This window comes from Chaetodon trifascialis, chromosome 9 (genome assembly GCF_039877785.1).
Source record: "Chaetodon trifascialis isolate fChaTrf1 chromosome 9, fChaTrf1.hap1, whole genome shotgun sequence".
Classification (NCBI taxonomy): Eukaryota; Metazoa; Chordata; class Actinopteri; order Chaetodontiformes; family Chaetodontidae; genus Chaetodon; species Chaetodon trifascialis.
In genome coordinates, this window is record NC_092064.1 from 21,338,536 (window position 1) to 21,357,457 (window position 18,922).

At 40.6% G+C, this 18,922-nt stretch overlaps 1 protein-coding gene across 2 annotated transcripts in view; it reads right to left on the bottom strand.

Moving 5' to 3' along the window:
- Positions 1 to 3,989: 3,989 nt before the first annotated feature.
- Positions 3,990 to 18,922, bottom strand: part of LOC139336728 (CD166 antigen homolog A-like) — a 37,738-nt gene continuing 22,805 nt past the window's right edge. The window contains exons 2-16 of one of the 2 annotated variants that reach the window (XM_070970924.1): positions 16,539 to 16,645; positions 16,087 to 16,303; positions 15,877 to 15,941; positions 15,352 to 15,439; positions 14,965 to 15,138; positions 13,160 to 13,284; positions 12,885 to 13,017; positions 12,421 to 12,533; positions 12,205 to 12,331; positions 11,602 to 11,723; positions 8,343 to 8,475; positions 7,537 to 7,566; positions 6,973 to 7,075; positions 5,730 to 5,865; positions 3,990 to 5,634 (exon numbers count right to left, since the gene is read on the bottom strand). In XM_070970924.1, coding sequence (XP_070827025.1) covers positions 5,763 to 5,865; positions 6,973 to 7,075; positions 7,537 to 7,566; positions 8,343 to 8,475; positions 11,602 to 11,723; positions 12,205 to 12,331; positions 12,421 to 12,533; positions 12,885 to 13,017; positions 13,160 to 13,284; positions 14,965 to 15,138; positions 15,352 to 15,439; positions 15,877 to 15,941; positions 16,087 to 16,303; positions 16,539 to 16,645 — 1,640 coding nt within the window. In that variant the 3' untranslated portion in view covers positions 3,990 to 5,634; positions 5,730 to 5,762. The remainder of the gene's footprint in view (positions 5,635 to 5,729; positions 5,866 to 6,972; positions 7,076 to 7,536; positions 7,567 to 8,342; positions 8,476 to 11,601; positions 11,724 to 12,204; positions 12,332 to 12,420; positions 12,534 to 12,884; positions 13,018 to 13,159; positions 13,285 to 14,964; positions 15,139 to 15,351; positions 15,440 to 15,876; positions 15,942 to 16,086; positions 16,304 to 16,538; positions 16,646 to 18,922) is intronic. The other variant, XM_070970925.1, reaches the window with a different exon arrangement.

Genomic DNA, 18,922 nt, shown 5'->3' on the forward strand with positions numbered 1-18,922 from the left:
ATGTAGTCATGGTTTGTGGACATGTTCGTAAAAATAAGTTGATTTTAGGACACGTTTCAATTTGAGAACCATGCCATCTTTCCCACCTCCCTCCCTTCGTTACTTCTTTATTACCTCTTATTTACTTCCTATGTTGCTCTGTATTTTGTTATTTCCTTCCTTTGATTTTCACTTCTTTTTTATCCGTCATCCCCCTGTTTTCCCAACACTGTTGTACCAGACAACAAGCAGCACATCCCACTAAGCCTGGTTTGGATGATTTGAAGGTGAAAGGACTTTTGGCTAAAGTTAAATTTTCAGATGTCTGTCTTACATATAACAAGCATCTTTTCAATGGCCTTTTCCATGACTGTATTTCAACATTTAAACAGGGTCCAACCACATTCTTTGAACTAATTTCTTGGCCAAGTTGCAAAAAAGTTGTTAAAAAAGTCAAATCATTTCTATACCCCACAGTGTTATTCCACAGATTTACAAGTGAGGTGCCACTGCAGTGATGCCGTTTACTTTTGAAAAGGAGTCATCAAGTTCATCATAGTTGCTTCTGAGCCAAGACATTAGCTGAAAGGAAAACCTCATCCCAGAGTGATGATTTCTTTACGAATTCTTCAACATTTTAGGAGGGATTTTTCAACAGTACCTGACATTTAACAACAGCAAAACAAAACCAAAAGCTCAACAAATTACAAGCAAATCACAAGCTGTTTGCAGTGTCTTTGAGTGAGTGCTGTCAGTGAATGATTGACCGCATTGTTACTTGGAGGCCATGACAACAGTTTGCAACACATGCAGAATGACACCAGGACACACAAACCCCAGCAGTCACCCCAACATACACAAACTGCACCTAAAGCCCACTGAAACAAAATAAATGTTTGCATGTCTCTGAATGATATTTCCTTCCTTTCCTGGGAAACGTCATAGTGACGGTGGGTTATAATGTTTCCATACATTTTGTGTTAAAGGGTGATTACGATGTCAGAGAATCAGCACATGATGGAGGGGATTTTGTTGTTAAAATTAGGGTAAAAGATCAATAAAGTGGATAACTGATTAATTCAGAATATACATACTAGTATGCGTAACACAGGGTAACTCCTCTGTCTATTTGTTCTACTTGTTGAGTTTTCCACTTCTCCTTTACGGGATCAGTAAAGTCTTATCTTATCTTATCTTAAATGAAATTAAACCAGGTGTAGATCATAGTCTACAACCATATATATGTATACATTTTATTTCTGGATTATGAAATCCTGGACTTTAAGTTCAATCATTTCAACAACCTATGTTAGCTCTCATTATTGAGGCTATGTGCACACAGTTATTGTGCTCATAAAAGCTGGTAGAGATCACAGAAAGGCCATACTGTGGTGACATCATAGGGGTGAAAACAGACAAAGCAATGGAAGCATGTAGAAGATGATGTTTGAAGAGAACTACTCCCAAAACCCCAAATCTGATCTGGAGAGGAAGGGTTATAGACTTCTCCCTTTGTGGTCACGTTGCATGTTTAAGCCCACTGAAATTTTCACCACTGCACTTTGTACTGCACATTTGAAAAAGGCTTTGAATGCTGATGTCATGAAAACGATTGAGTCAGTCGCTTATGTCAAGTGAAGAAGTCCTGTACTGTACTTGTCTGGCTGGTGGTACCTGTTGGGCTTCACTAATTAGTCTAATAGTGTCTCCTCTGACAGGCAACACTGCTGTGAAGATAAACCAGCTTGGCCACATTAGAGGTTTAATTGAAGTCTTTTCATTAAGTCTTTACTCCTTTAGTTAACTCAAGTTATATTTAGTGATGTTGAACTACCGTCATAATAGGGAAGGAATTATCTCCAAATATAGAGAAAGATGCATTGTGACCATTGGAACATAAACCAGATTCTTATGAGGTTCTATAGTCGACTGAACAGGTATAAAGAAAAGCTCCAAATGTTTGAAATCATTTAACCTGTTTCACTCATATGAACGAGAGAGGAGAGAAAGACGTCACCATGAACCCTCTCAACTTTTTATATAAGAATCCAGATGGCATGTAGGAAATGAGCAACTGCATCTTTTTAATGCATATATTGGATCTTTTTCATGTTCTCTGTGTAAATGTGTTGATGTTCCAGCCGGTTCTCGTGCTGTGAATCACCTTTCTGTAGGAATGTGTCATGCACAATTCCCCCATTCATTTTGCACACCGATGACTTACAGCGCTGCTCAGCAAATACCACAAATGTGCCTGTTTTTTGTCAAAGTTTAATGTTTTCAAATCTAATCTTTCATCAGATTTATCCTCACAGACTCCAACACTGCCTGTCGGAGAATACTGTTTGACCACAGGATGGCAGCAGAAGCTTATTTTGGTTGGTGTTATGTAGACCATCTGTGATGACGTCCATGATGTCTAATTTTGTTAGTGTACACTTTATTTGGAGATCGGGTATCGTGACATAGCAACTAACCTGCTGAGTCGAAGCTAAAGGTATTGATTAATGCAGTGACAGCGTGGCTTTCACTGCACAGGCTCACAGGAGTGAACCTGCTACACTGATCTGTAAGTGACCTTGCATTTCATGTTGTTATTGGAAAAATAGCGTGTTAAGAAGTACATTTATGTCTCCATCAGTTATATTATATAAGTCAAGCGTTCAGGCCTGAATAGCGTTGGCTACGTCCTTGTAGGCCTTTGTGGCTCAAAATGCAAAATCAATCCCACCAAGCAGTCCTGTCTTTTCTGAATGAATGTGCTCTCAGGCCTTTTCCGCCTCAGTCAGTGGGCTATTCACTGGTGTGTCCATGATGCTGTCCACAATGACAAAATGTTACAGCCCCTGCAGAGACACCAGCACTGAGTTAAAATAGGCTGCAAAGATATTGTTTTGCCATGCTATAATCTAAATTAACAGCAGTGGTGGAGGAAGTATTGCAATTCCTGTGTAAAAGCAGCAGTAACACAGTGTTAAAACAAAGCATTCATAAGCTGACAGTAAGTACAAGTAGGGTAAAAACAGCCTTGGATTATTGCTGTGCTGTTGCATCTTTTTGAGGTGGAGATAATTTGAACAACTTAATTTCCTCTTTGAATGCACAATTTTTTAATATGCTCAAGATGTATTTTGAATGTGAATTCTTGACCAGAGCTGTGTGTAAATAACCAGTAACTGTGAAATGAAAGCAGTGCAGTAAAAATATTTCCCTCTGAAATGTAGCGTATGAGTATAGGGTGGCAGGAAATGGAAGCAGCTAAAAACAGTGCTTAAATACTTGGGTAATTGTGCTTATTTGTGAAAATCTCATAAATATTAATCCATGTGTTTGTTTCTCAGGTGTTTGTGTTGACACTGGTAGTAGTTTTATAAAGTGTTAAGCTTCAGGGTTCCTCTTTGGTTTAATGATTTCTATTAGAAGATGACATCATGATACTTTAGCCTCAAACATATGCTGTAGTAACGATCCAGCATCAGTTTTGATATTATTTTTCTTCTTTTCAGTTACAGAGGTGAACCTTCCTTTGATCCAATTCAAAAACCTGATCAGTTTTGTGAATGGAAATTATAATTTGATGTAACTCGCGTTATATGTTGCTCTCTGGTTGGCAAAAAATTAAAAGTTTCATCCACAGGCGAATGAAAAATGTAGGAGATCACATTCTCTAAAACTTTTGTTTTATATTCTGCTGCAACATTCTGCTGAAACATTTTCATTAAAAGTTTGATTCTCATAAATGTTCTCATACATAACACATTAGTTATTTTATATATGGAAATAACATTTGCTCCCTATTTGAAACCCTTTTTCTGCTCTGTTATCGTCTCTTCTCTACCATATTCTAGCCTAATAAAATTACTGTACAACCTCCGTCACTCAAGGCCACCGTGCCGTCGTTCTCTGTGTATACAAGTGAAAACTTTTCTGAACTGTGCTCTTTATTTCAAAAGACGATCAGATGGAAAACATGAAGACTGTGACAACATAATTAATATTCAGAGGACATAACTTTTCCAAATGTACACTTTATTTTAAACAAAAGTACAAAAACAAACATTGGATATTTACAATACTTGCATGGCAATGTTCACTTTCTTTGGTCATTCTTCCAATTTGATGGTTTTTAAACAAGGTAGGCAACAAACAGCAGCGTGGAGGTCTGAGATTATCACATGCTGAATCTACAGTATATCCAACCAGACACTGAGCAACCTACTGATGACTCAGAACTTAATTACATTTTTCTGTCTGCAAGCAATTCGTCAATGATTTAAATCCAACTCATGAATTATGTAACAATTATTGAATTTGCCTACCAGGTCATTTTGTCTTGTACAATATAAATAGCAAAAAAGAAAATTAATACCACACACTTCACAATGACATCCTGGTCTCGATACATTTTCAAATTTTAGCAAATGCTCTTGAAGGACCAAAATTGTGGCATGTACAGCTGCGTGTTTTTCGTCGTATTCTACACAAATCTGACATGAAAACATGAACCCTAGAGCACATCACAAACTGAAGCATCACAGGTAGATTTTCAAAAGAAGGCATTCATATCATAACGGCTGCAAGTCCTTTCTGTGTGCCCCATTACAAAATGAAGCCATAGCTACACAATAAACAATCGTACCTCAACACTGATGGAGCGCAAATTAAAATCTCTCTTATGGTTTTGAGAGATTAACTGAAAACAATTATTTCACTACCACAGACTCAAGGACTTTTTCTTGAGAAAAGCATAAAAACAAACGAAAGGCCTTCTGCAAAGCAATCTGTGCAGCCAGGAAAAGGAGTCGAGTTATGCTCTACATTCTGTCAATAATCTACCCGCTTGTGTTATACGGTGGTTATGTTAAATGCACGGTACGTTAAAAAAAGAGGCAAAATGAACTGAGTTTCTGTTATTTTCTTTCCTGATAACTTTGCAAAGAGGTACACACAATCAAAGAACAAAACAAAATCATGTTACACCAAAGAACTCTGTGGCACATCATCTACTTCCTGCAATGCAACGTGGAAATCATATGACCATCTCTAACTAATGCCGAGTATCAGAATATACCCTTAGCCCTTTCAGGAAGTTCATCTCCAAATCAACATCTTTCTTTCTTAGCAAATGCACAAATAAACAAATTCAGCGCACTGATGTTGAAGGCAGAGGTTGTTTTGACTGTGATGACTTGAAACGATGAAGCGATGGCGATGAGGTCCCCCAGTTATGTCCCCAAGGGCCCGAGAGTCAAAACACAGACTAATGCAGGCCTACACATCCTTACAGCAAAGGCAACTGGTCTAATAGTAATTTTACTTGCATCAACTAACAAAACCAAAAAGATCTTCTCAGTTTCCCAAATTCCATTCTAACAAACATGAATCCTAATAGTAGACAAGTTTACACATGTATCAGTAGTGCAGACAGGTTATGTATGTCACATACAGTATCCATTCTTTTTTTTTTTTCTTTTTCTTTTTAAGGAATGGAGGGGTGAAGGTTTGAGGAGCTCGAGGGGGGTGTTTGGATATGCTTTTTAGTAAAATTCTCCCTGAAACCAAATCCAAACCGTCTTCATCCCAATGTACACTTGATTCTTTTTTTTTTCCCGAAGACAGAGGTGAAGAGAAATGTGCAAAAGTTCCATGTTCTCACTGGAAAGAAAAGATTGAACGAAAACCACATTATTAAAAAGAGAAGGACTTTGTTAGTCCTCATTTAGGCATGAGATGGTTTTTGTTTTTTATACCTTTCACATTCCCATAGGATGGTCGCTCTTTGTTTACACCTCAGCTTTCTGGCTGTTCTCCTCCACCTTCTCCTCCAGTTTTTTCTCCTCCTCAGACGAGCCGTTCTCCTTTTCACCAGTCTTCCAGCTTCCTTGTCTGTTTAGAAGAAAACATTGTCACATAACGTGCTTCATGTCTATGAAATATCACATGTGCAGATTGACATCTACTCGCTGCATGTATCCCAGTGCTGCTACTCTGTACATCTGTTAGTCATTTGTGTGTTCGTGATCAATCAGGAGCAAATCCCCTTAATTTGGCAAAGGCAAGGTTGACTACCAAGCCAGGAAAGGTCACTGCCCCGGCGCCACAGACCCCACTCCGTCTTAAAAGCCCCACATCCACTGAGGAGAACTGATTCTTTGTCAATTCACTTAAAGTAAGAGCCAAAAGGTAGATGAGAAGATCAATACCACTCCCATATGTGGCTGTCAAATACAAAGCCGGAGCCAGCAGTCGATTAGCTTAGCTTAGCATAAAAACTGAAGGGGCACACAGCTGGTCTGGCTGGTGGTGGCAATACCAGGATCAGGGAATCCTTATAAAATCACAACTTAGTGTTTCAAGTCTTCATATTTTCCAGCTTTATATTCAACACATGCACGCACACACACACACACACACACACACACACACACACACACACACACACACACACACACACACACACACACACACACACACACACACAGCGGCATAAATCATCTCATCTCATCAGAAAGACATCTAATAAGCATATTTGCCCAAATGTTAAACTGTTCCTTTCCTTGCGGTTTTCAAATCTAGTTTTCTGTGAATTACTTAGGTTTATATGATTCATATTACTACAGTAAGTTATGTTTTTAATCAAAACACCAAAAAGTAATTTACACACAGAATATCTACTGCCATGCTGCCACTGTTCAGACAGAGGAGTGCTCCTCACTCTGCACACTCCACAGAAAATGAAGTTGACATAAACAGTCTGCATATTAATCAAATACCAAAGCGGGATTTGTTCTAAAAACATGATTGAAAATGGAAATAAATAAAAGCTGTGCAATTGTTTTAAAATTATTAAAGGTGAAAAAGGCATTGACAAAAAAAAAGCTCACTGGGCCACACGGCACGGCCCCTGGGCCAAAGCGAATATGTGAATTTTATTAAGATTAGAATCATTATCATATGACAATATTTGAAGAAAGGTTAACGTTGACTCCTTACTTGGATTTCTTCATGTAGACCCAGTACGCCAGGCCTATAACCACGGTGGCAACGAGGAGACCGACTACAACCCCGACCACCATCTTGGTTTGGTCGCTATCGTCTGAAACAAAGATAAACAAACACAAACATCAGCGACCTGGGAGACATGTTTGAGTATGCAGCTCCAGCCTGAACGCATACGAATAAAGGAAAGAAAAGTCATTATGTGCAATAAATGCGTTGATGAGTGGACACATCCGCACTGTACATGGTTATGACTCACTGAATTAAATGTTAATGAGAGATTTTAAGTTTATGACTCGTTTCATCAGCCAATGGGATTATGGACAATGTTGACATTTTGTCAGGATGCTGGTGGTTCCATTCCTCTTATTCCTTCATATCTGTGTTTTATTAATGGAAACACACCGTCCAGAGATTGATTTTCCAGTTGTCAAGTTCGAGGTGACGATAAAGGTAAATGCTCGATTGAGAGCCTTCTTTCAGTAAGCAACATTTGATTCCCCCACAGTCTTCCCCCTCCCACCGTTTCTTACAAACAAGAAGACTGCTACAACTTACCTGATATATGCTTTCTCACATCCTCAATTACTGAAATCAGATATAAAATAAAATTAACGTCCAACCAAAAGGAAGAAAAAAACAAGTTTGATGTCCAGAAAAAGTACTAATCTACTTCTATTCTACTTTTGCATGCATGTAGTTCAAAGAGGGAACAGATTAGATCCAGCATCCCAACATACACACACTGAGCGAGGGGGAAAACAGAGGTGAAATGCTGTCTCAAACACGCAGGAATGAGGAAGCAAGAGAGCAAAGAAAGATGTTAACACTGCACGCTTTTGGACAACAGTGCGTACAAAGTGCTAAATGCATGCATCAGGTACAGTTTGACAGTGATGTGGCCATAGTTAAAGGTTAGATCATCAAAAGGTAAACAACCACCAATATAAAGAAAAATAAATCTGTTAATATTTCAAAAGCAGCATTTATTTTTGCTTCTCATGTTTTCTTCTCATCTTTTACTGTTTATATTAGCCTAGAACGGACTAAGATTTTGGATTAAAGTGAATGGATTGGTTGAATATACAAATTATATATAAGAAATGTTCATGTGTGGGACAAATAATGTTTTTTTTTTAACAGATAAAACACTAAACATCCTACATTAGGTGCTTTTACCTGCATACCTCCTAAATGATATCAGCTTTATTTAAGCATCTCAACATTATGTAGTCAACATGCAGACAGAAAGAGTTAGTGAGCGGAGTAGGAAAACATCCACAAAGGCAGATTACTGAGTTAAGCTTGAGGAAAAACAGGAAGCGGAGAGAGACGGGAGGGCTACATTACCACTTTGTACTTACAGGATGATACATTTATAGCTCGGGTGTCCGTGCCAAACTCATTGGACACCGTACAAGAGACAGTCAGGTTTGCAGTGGGCACAACTATGATCTTGTGTGTTATCTTTCCGTTGACGAAGGGACTCTCATCGAGCTGAACAACGAGAGAAAAAAAAACACACAAATGTTTGCATATCTGACTTTACCCTGCTGGTTTTAGAAACCTGCCACGACATTTAAGAAGTGCGTCTTTTGTACCACTAGGGGGGGGTGTTGAATTGATCTGTGACTCAGCCTTTCCATGACAAAGACACTGTGTGTGCCTGTGGGATATAGACACTTGAGTCTCAGAGGAGAACCTCAGACACAAAGACAAACTGCCAACACCCTTTTCACATCCTCTACATATACAAGGGGATATGGCAATTTTGTAAATAACCATTACTGAGCCTGTATTCAAGCCTTACATTATTCTCCCTGAATAGGCTTTAAAGGATGAGATGAGAGGAGAAAAAATAAACTTTGACTGAAATGCAGAAAAACGTGTTATCTCTAAAACGCATTGTCCTTTGATGAAAGTGTTCTGTGCACTTTTGCAGCTGATTAATTATTGCACACAGGCTCAGGTGTTGAGGTTATTTTTGAGGTTAGAAACTGAGTGAAAGGTTCATATGTAATTCAAACTGCTTCACTGAGTGGCTCTGCTATCAGTGTGCACGCAGGTACAGCACAGAGACAAAGGAGGGAAAAAGGTCCGTTCAAGGAAACATGCTGTCTTCATGATGGTCGGGTGCAAAATACGGCATTTGAGCCTCCGAGAAAATGAGGAAATTTACTCAACTGCCAGGAAATGTTTGGACTAGATAAGTTCAAAAATGTGACAGCTGTGGAAAATCTGAACAGTGCAGACTGCTATGCACATAACAGGGAGTATTCACCCGCTCTGCTGTACAGGGTGAGTGGCAAAAGCAAAGCATGAACTGTCTAAGGACCAAGACTCTGACAAACCTTGGATTGTTTTGCTTCCCTCTCAGAGTCCAAAGGGAGGAGGCTTAAACAGACTGCCTGTGTTTAGTCACACCTTTACATCTCTGTTACTCAGAGGTTTGTTTGGAAGAAGACAGTGCCATTATATTTAAACAACCATATGAGCGTCTCAGTGGTTTGTTTGGAGTGTTCAGGGAAGGAAAAAGAGCATTTTCAGGTTGTTTCATGAACCTAAACAGCACCAAATGGAATCACAAAGTGAATCCTGCTGTGGTTCCAAATGAAGCCAGAATTGGTCTTCCACTCACCTGCTGCACAAAGACTTCCTCTACAACATGTCTTGGCTACTTTGAGACAACATGTAGATGCTGTTGCCTGAAGATGTCCCTGCAGGGACAAAACCTGCTGCCATCTTACAGAAGAAGACCATCGTCAGAACATGAATTTCTATGACAACTCGTATTGATTTGTCAGTACAAGAAGCCATGTTTTAAAGGGAAAAAGGACAGAAGCATTAAAGCAATCTGAACGATGTGCCTCTTTCATGACTACGAGGGTTTCTAGGTGGTCTGGAGGAGGACCTGAAGAATAACGAAGATATGCGGTTACTAGTTAAAGCTGATATCCATCTTGGTGGATTGCAGCTGTCCAACATGACACTGACAATAAATTCTGTGGTTGTAGTTAAGCAGAAGCCCAGCAGTGCCAGCCTTCACGTGGTGGCACATTTTCCAGCTTTTGCAGCTGATTGAAGCAGGAAGCAAAGGCTTCTACGACCGAGACAACTTTCCACAGTCAACAAGTCAAAATATCCAGATTTCAGTTTTAAAAATAGAATCTGCAGGAAAACAAATCCCATATTTTTATACTACCTACGGTTGGCATGTTTTAAGAAATAGTCCTTCGATGTGTTTATATTCATTAAATGTCCCTCTCTATAGGAGTTTTCATTGCTGGATTGAAACTGCCCGTCTACACATGAGGAATTTAAGGCTGTCAAAACTGACCAAAAATGACTCTGATTAGTCCCTCTAAAAAAACCACTTCGGTTTGAACCATTCAAATATCTATTTCTGCAAAACAACAACAAATAAAATAACATCCTGTACAGTGTTGCTGAATTATTCGCTCGTATCAGCTTGACCTACATTTCATTTTCAATCAATCAAAGTGACACGTGCCGGTCCACGCATTCCTGGAAGATTTCAATGTCCCGGAAAAAACAGGGGGAATTCTGGTTACTCATTATCTGATTATGGACCTTACTTTCCCATATTTTTGTGTCAAAGTGACTTGTTGTCAGCCCTCCAAGGAATCCTCAGGGACACGATGCAGCGTGTAAATCTGTCTTTACTCGAAAATTGCTCGACTTCTTTATCGAAACAACCGAGTTTGTTTGGCTGCTCTGTAAACAGATACACCAAGCGCTCTTCTGTCCTGTTTCTGACAAAGCAGCAGCTCGAGGAGTGTTTGCTGTATTATTAAACCACACTGACTGTTACCACAGTAACCACACGTGTCACCCAATCCACTAGGAGTGAAATATTAGGGACTCTAACTTTGTGCTTGTAAACAATGGCCATTTGCAAAAGTGGGGAATAGTGGAATTGACTTTTTACAGTGTCAGTGTACATCTAACATGCATTTGCATTTAATCACCACAGTGTTTGCATGCTGGTGCTCATTCACAGCACCCCAACACGTCATCTCCCAAAACTGGTTAAAATCTCATGTACCTCTATATCTACTGCAAAATCCAGTTTTGTCATCGATGAATCTGCAAAGCCTTGAATGTATGTGTATAGAGAGTCTGACAAGATCTTGCGAAGCCTAAACGATGTGTGATACATCCAACCATTCAGACAATTTTCAGCTATCCACACTTCTTCAAAAGGGCTCACTGATTAAACTTTGCAGTGGTTGTAAATTCACGCATTTGAGCTTTCATCCTTTTCCTAAATCTAAATACAACATAAAGCCAAATTATGTAAATATAAAGGTCTTGCGTTTAATTCCTATGAGACAATAATCACTTATGGTTACTGTCAACACAGCATGTTTCATTTCTGGATTTCTTTAAGCCCGGAGGAATGTGAGGAATTTTCTGTGTGCTGGCCCAGAAGGAGCTGAGTGTACATGAAAAAATAAAATCTCCAATCTGGATGAATAAATGTATGTGCAGTTGTGTTAAATAAATTGGGAGATATGACCTTCAGAAATTGTAACAATTATTGGTGGAAGAATGTCATGTAATGATGATGAGGGCTAATGCAGAGAGTGTGAGCGTGCATACCGAGGTGCCATTGATGCTCCAGGAAACAGCTGGCTTTGGAGAACCTTCGGCCTCACAAATCAAGACTTTATGTGTGCCGTCTTCACTGCGCTGTTTAGTCAGCTGTTTGATAACTGGGGCACCTGCAACAGGACGTAACTCTTCAGATACATCTGAATGAGAAAATGATTTTTGTCATGTCTGCATTACACACAAGAACACGCCCAAAGCAACTGCAGGAAGTCTTTAAAGGAATGGCTTGACATTTTGAGAAATACCCTCATTCACTGTCTTGCAGGGACAAGAGAAGATCCGTACAACTCTCATGTCTGTCAGGGAAATAAGGAGCTACAACCAGCAGCTAGTTATTTTAGCTTAGCATAAAGAAACAGAGAACAAAGTCTGCAGACCATCATCTCTGTGAGCTTAGCTTTTAAGCAGGTATTTGGACAGAGTCAGTCTAGCTGTTTCCCCCTGTTCCCAGCCTTTATGGTGAGCTAACTGGCTGCATCTTTACATTTGCTGCACGGACATGAAAGCTGCATTGATCTCCTCATCTAACTCTGAACAGTTAAGTGAATTTCTGTATTTCCCAAGGTCTCCAAGCTTCCTTTAAGCCCTTACCTTCGACAACCAGCTCAAAAGAAGCTTTTCGGCTGAGGACTCCCATCGTCACACCACACTCATAGCGGCCAGAGTCTGAGTAAGTCACCTTGGTAAACTTGGGCTCTTTGTCCAGTTTAACATTATCCTGAATTAAACGGAAAGAAAATTAGCACTGTGAATTACAAGCGCACTCTTGATTGATTTCTGTTTTGTTGTATAAAAGAGTCCTTTTACCTTTGTCCATGAGACCTTTGAGTCTCCGGAAGCATCAATCTGGAGAGTCAGATCCAAGGTCTCACCTGCCTTCTTGACTATTTTTCCAGAGGGGCTTAAATTGATGTCTAGGTCTAAAAAGAGAGGCGAGGATGGTGAAAGATGGTCAGAGGCCTGACAAGGGTCGAAACATTCCTGTTGTTAACCATACAACCCTGCACTTGGCTCACAGCCCTGCAGAGGAAGCTTATTAGAGGCAGTACGGTTGACACAACATTTTTCTCTACAAAGCACAGCAAGACAGGTGGGCTGGCAAAGAGAGACATTAGGACTTTCTTTTCTCTAGAAAACACTTTTCACTTTCATAGCAACAAATACGATTACAGACAGAAAAAAAAGAAATCACAATGACAATGGCACCAGTGTGTGGCTAAATTGCAGTAATCTCTATTGTCCCAGAAACACAACATGTTTTGGTCTCTTACATTTCACTGTGATGTCCTTAGATGCTTGCATTGTTGCGTTGTCAATGAGGGAGCATCTGTATTCCCCAGTGGTGTCACGTGAGACATTTGTGATGGTGTAAGTGTCTGCGTTTTCAACTTTCACCAACTCGCCCTTCAAAGACATACAAACAACGGCAGGTGATTAGTTCACGATTCCTTACTGAAGAAAAACATGTTTTTACATGGAAAGGAGCAATAAGCATGAATGGACGGATTTTCTGAGCGCTTGGTGAGGTGTTGATGAGTGCGTGTACCTTAAGGTGAAAGTTAAAGCTGGTAGGAGCTGGGTTACCGTCGGCCACACACTTCAGAGTCACATTGTCTCCTTCTACTAGAGGCTCCTGAGCAATGACCTGAAGGACCATGTTCTCTGTGGAGTCTGTGCAGAAAACAGGAGGCAGAAAATCAGTATTAAGTGGAGCGTGTGCCACCAACAGCTCACTGCAGGGACTGCAAAAGACCGACTGTGTGACTACGCTACAGAGAGCAGTAACTTTGTGCCGCAGTATTGGTTATGACCAACTTCGAAATGCAGCTGAGGAGATTGGTTGAATTGCAGTCATATTCTCAGGCACTCGACCAAACAATCCTTTTAAAGCTCAGTGATTCTGCTCCATCTGAGCCAAACTCTCCACATTTCTTCTGAGAAAGTGTTCCAGCACTGATAAGTTCTACTTTAAAGGCCACATTGTGCAGGTAACTTTAATATTTCATGCTGTTTGGTATAAATCCCAGTGCAGGGTTACAGGATCCACACCTCACTTTTCTGTCACCATTAAAGATGCCATAAATGTTTCTTTATGAGGTGGAAGCAAAAGAATTGTTAATACAGAAAAATAACCGGCGGTGTTCTGTCTCCACCAGCTACAGCTGAGGGTCAGGAGCTGCTGCTGATGCAGTCCTGACAAGCCCGGCAAGACACTGTTGAAAAAACTTCAATTAAAATGGTCAGACTTGGGCTACCCTTGACCACATTTTTAAATCCATGTCATATCACATTAAATAAGATTTGGCATCATTACACAACAGTCAATAGAAACTTACCCACTTAAATAATTGAAGCTCAGAACTGAAGCACTGTTTCACTTCTGTCAATACTTTTAAAACAATTTTTAAAGTGAAAAACATTTCTAAGGCTCGTGGGGAAAAGCACAGATAGCAGTAAGGATGTTCTCAAACACATCAGCCTCGTACGAACAGCCAGAAGTGGACTGCTGCAGTTTTGCTTTCTAACTTCACTTTACATTCACACAGAACCTGCTTCCTTTAAGTCTGCATGACTGCCCGTTTTTTCTTTTTCAAGACTCCACAGTTTATAGAAATCCTGCATCTGGATGAGATACACGCGCCAGGTTTTTGTTGTCTTCATACGTGGACATACTCAAGTGACTGAGGAAAGTCTTTACTTACATAGTTCGACATTCTGCTTAATACTCTCATACACTTGGGGCTCAATTTAGAGTTAGATGAGAGGATCAATACTCTCATATCTCTCTGTTAAATATGAAGCTGCTGCAGCAGACGGTCAGCTCAGCTCAGCACAAGGACTGGAAACGTGGGAAAACAATTATCCTGGCTCTGTGTAACGGTTAAAAAAACAAAAAACAGCACATCCTCTAAAGCTCAGCCATTAAAACACCACAAAAACTTGGCTGGCCAGCTGTTTCCAGTCTTTATGCTAAGCTAAGCTAACCTGCTCTATGTAGCGTCATAGAGACATAAAGGTGGTACCAATCTTCTCATCTAACTCCTGGCAAGAAAGCAAAAAAATGCATTTCTCCAAATGTCTATCTATTCCTTTAAGAATTCCTTGTGGGTGGGTGACCCAACTTCACATTTAATATTTTAGAAGTCCGAGAGCAGGATTTTGAAACAACCTGCTGACAAAATAACAACAATGAAACAATCGGGTATGTAGGACAGAGTATTAACTTTTCATAATCTGTGGTGGTGATGAAAAAGCCACCATCCATCACCATTTCAGGCTTTCATTTGGTGCAGAAGGTACTCTGATAACAGCTCGTGTGCAGACGGCTGTTAGTGGGGTTCGGCGACTTACAGGTGATGGTAAAGATCACCGGAGAGGAGACCAGCTCTGCACCCGTTGCGTGCTGAGTGCTGCAGCTGAACTGGGCGTCCGTGTCTTCCTTCCCGGCCGAGTACTCCAGCACGGATGATGTGGTCGAAAGGCCAGTAACAGGGTCTACCTGCACTGAGGCCTGGATGGAAATCCCTGGACAGAAAACAAACAACTCAGAAAACTCTAACAAGGAAAAAAATGACCACTTTCACACTGCTGGCGAGTGCAGCACACTTCATCACTGAAGAATAATTTAAAGTAACGGTCCCACTCAGAGAGAATAAAAACATCTGTGAATGTAATATTTATATTAGACTCCACTGTTAGCATTTAATCACAGGATAAAACAGGAGGACGAATACATACCTCTCCCATCAGCCACCAGAGGTTTATTGTTCTTTAACCATGTGATATTTGCAGCTGGATTGGCAGCTTCTGCAACACATGTTCCCAGCTGTGGAACAAAATCAAACCTTGAGAAAAATAGCAAAAACCTCCATTCGAGGGCAAAAATCACCATTTCTCATATTTAGAATAAATCTGCATCTTTTTTAAATGACCAAACATCTGAGCAAATTAGCTTTTTTGGCACCTCGCTGGCATTTGAAGACTGAGTAGTTTTCTATGCAGTGGACCATTAAATGCCCAAAGCATTTCTAAAGCCCCTCAGATCCTTTGGGTATTTTAATTGCAGTTGGGGGGTGGTAGAGGGGTGGGGGCAGAATCTGCTCTTTACTAATTCATGAGAATCACTTGAAAGAACTCATTACTGTAGTAACGTAGTCTCTGCTATGCCTGAAGATACCACAGCTCAAGTAGGGAGTTCCCTTGATGGTTAACTGCCTAAAATAATGTAGGTATAAGCAATGTTTGTCATTAACAAAAACCCACCTTTGTAAGTTTGCCGATCTCAAGCTCCTCCGCTTTGTCAGAAATCTCCGGGTTCGTGGGTTTCTCTATGATGCATAAAAAAACATGCTAATGAGTGGCGTGCTCTTGTAGGTGATTCGTGTGCAGCATGTTGAACATGGCGGTCATTGAACTAACAAATCTAATGCATAAAAGGGAAGTCATTTTGCACTCGTGCCAGCTTGTACTTACTGTAGATCACCACATTAACTGGGTATTCTGTGATGTCAGCAGCAGCCACCACCATGCAGGTGAAAGTCCGCTGGTCACTCAGCTTGGCTGCAGAAAGCAGCAGGCTGGAGTTTGCAGCCATGCTCACGCGGCCCTTGTATTCATCAGTGGCGCTGATTGAGACATTCTGGTTTTTCTGCTTGACCAGCAGGTCTCCAGAAAGCCCCTCTCCTTTGTCCTGGAGAGCAGAGCAGAGTGCACACATCTGTCACACGTGGCATTGGCTTCCAGTTCAAATAAAAGCACACAATGTTTTTGCTCCACACCCTCTGTTTATGCAGTGTCATATGGAGGGACAGATGCATGCTCTAATGGACAGCCTATGCACTCAGACTGGGCGTGGTTCAGACATGATAAGTGGGTGTCAGACAAATTTCACCATTTTGAATCTATTGACCTCTGCTGCAACTTACATATTTCCATTTGGTCATGATAATGTCTTCTGCTTTTATGGCTCCAATGTTGCACGGGATCTCGAGCGTTTCCCCATACAGGCCCGTAACAGTCTCCAAACCGCTCACTGCCAAAGACAAAAGCAAGGCCACATTTTTCAACCACATTTCAGATGGACTAAATCTGGTCAGTTTCAACACAGCATGAGATTTTTTGACTGAAAATTGAAATCTGTTATTATTCTGAGTGCATCAAAGTCGCTCCTTCCTGCACATATTTGACTGATATCTATCAATAGCACTTAGTGCTCGCCTACATACGCTAAGAACAGCAGTTTCTATAGAGTTCTGCTAATTTTACAGCTCCCTCAGTGAAAAAACATTTCCTGCCCTAAATTTCATTGAAAACATCGCCATGGAGACAAAGTGCTTGAGAGGGGGATGGGAGGAGGGTGCCAACAGAAGTGTCTCAATGGGCTGCGATGAGGGGTTAGAGCCAGAGGGCTGCAGGGGAAGAAGAGGCTGCCATGGCCCGACTGAAAATGAGGTGTTGCTCTGTTTTTTGGTATTCAGATTCACATTTCAGGCCTCTCTGAGTTCAGGCGAAGGTAAACGCACGAGTGGGTGTGCGGAAATCTGACAGCGAAACTCCAAAACAGCTCATCAGCAGTTCAGTAAAGTGTAAGAGAACAAAGCAGTGGCCAAACACTCTCTATCTGTTGAATCAGTGACAAACAGTGGTCGTGTATTTACAGGAAAAGTGCAAAACAATGAAGATGCTCAAATATTCTGTGTGCATTCGACCCTGAAATTGTCTGATTATATTTATGCACAAAAAGCAAAAAAACAAAAACAGCTGCAAACTGCAGCGCCGTTTCTGCCCTGAAAGTTTTATTCTCACTTGATCAGACTTTTAAAGGCTTCCTCAGAGTTGCGTGAGGAAGGGGCGGTTGCTTCATTTGCTTGATACTGCATGATACTGATTTGAATTCCATTTGAATGAAAGTACATACTTTTACTATCGATACCATTGTGTGCATTAGGACAGAGTAATAACAGGAACCCTGAAGGCATATTTGCTCAGTTGCTTGTGATGTCAGGATGAGTCTATAAGTGCACAAATGTCTGTTTTATGTTCTCGGCTCTATGATAAACTCCCTTTTGTCAAGTGTCTTTTTTCACATCGAGACAATTAAACAAGTTCATATAATGGTTATGTACTTTTAATGTATTACTTTACTAAATATAGAGGATAATATCAGTTTTCCCCAAGTCAACAAAGTCTGCCGTAACTGCCATCCTGACATCCAGCTGAACGTAGTCAGGCTCTGACTCTTGTCACTCATCTTTATGAACCTGTCAGCTCTGGGACAACATCGAGTCTGACACTGAACGAACCAGTAAAACCTGTCAGTGCAGCCGCTACAGCAAGCTGATGACAAACAACAGACATTGAGTAATATAATTCAAACATGGTCATGTTCTGCCTCATGCTGTACTCTCTTTTTGAGCGGTTTCCTGCCATTGCTACTACTGATATGAGTGCCCTGCCCTGCGGCCATGAGTTTCACTTTAAAGGAAGAGTGGGACATTTGGGAAAAGAGGAGAGGATCAATGCGAGTTGTGTGTTTGTTAAATATGAAGCTACAGCTGGCAGCCCGTTAGCTTAGTCTCGCTTAAAGGATGGAAATGGAGGGGGAACAGCTAGCCTGGCTCAGTCCAAAGGTGACGAAATTCACCTGCAAACACCTTTCAAGCTCACACATGTTACACTTCCTTTGTTCAATTTGTACTAAAATGAAGTGTAAAAACAACAAGGTTACCACAACAAGGCTAGCTGCTTCCCCGACTGCAGTCTTTGTGCTAAGCTACGCTAACGATCTCTTGGCTGTAGCTACATATTTATCGAACATTTTGGCACGTGTGGTATCGATCTTCTCATCTGCGGCTCAACAAAAAAGCAACCAGATGTACTTCCCAACATTTCAAACTATTCCTTTAATAGCCACAATTGCACTGGATGCTTAGGAAATTAGCTTTCCTAATTGACAATGATGTGTATAAATTAGCTAGACTGATGGATGCAAAAACATCAGGAATACAGAAACAGGAAACACAATGTACACAGAGGAGAAGAAAAGGGCTTTAAAAAGGTATGAGATATATCTATGATGATGACAATCAGTGCTTGAATCTGTGATGCAGGAGCTGCATACGCCATCATCAAAGCAGTGTAAACCACCCAATAAAAACTATTTGAGAAACACTGATACCACAGCCCTGCACCCACATAGATACGATCCCTGCATTTAAATAAGGCTTGGCGACATTTAATAGTGACAGCACGGGACAAAACGAATCTCAACACATTTCAGCTGCTGATAGTTGTACCAGGAATTCTTTAC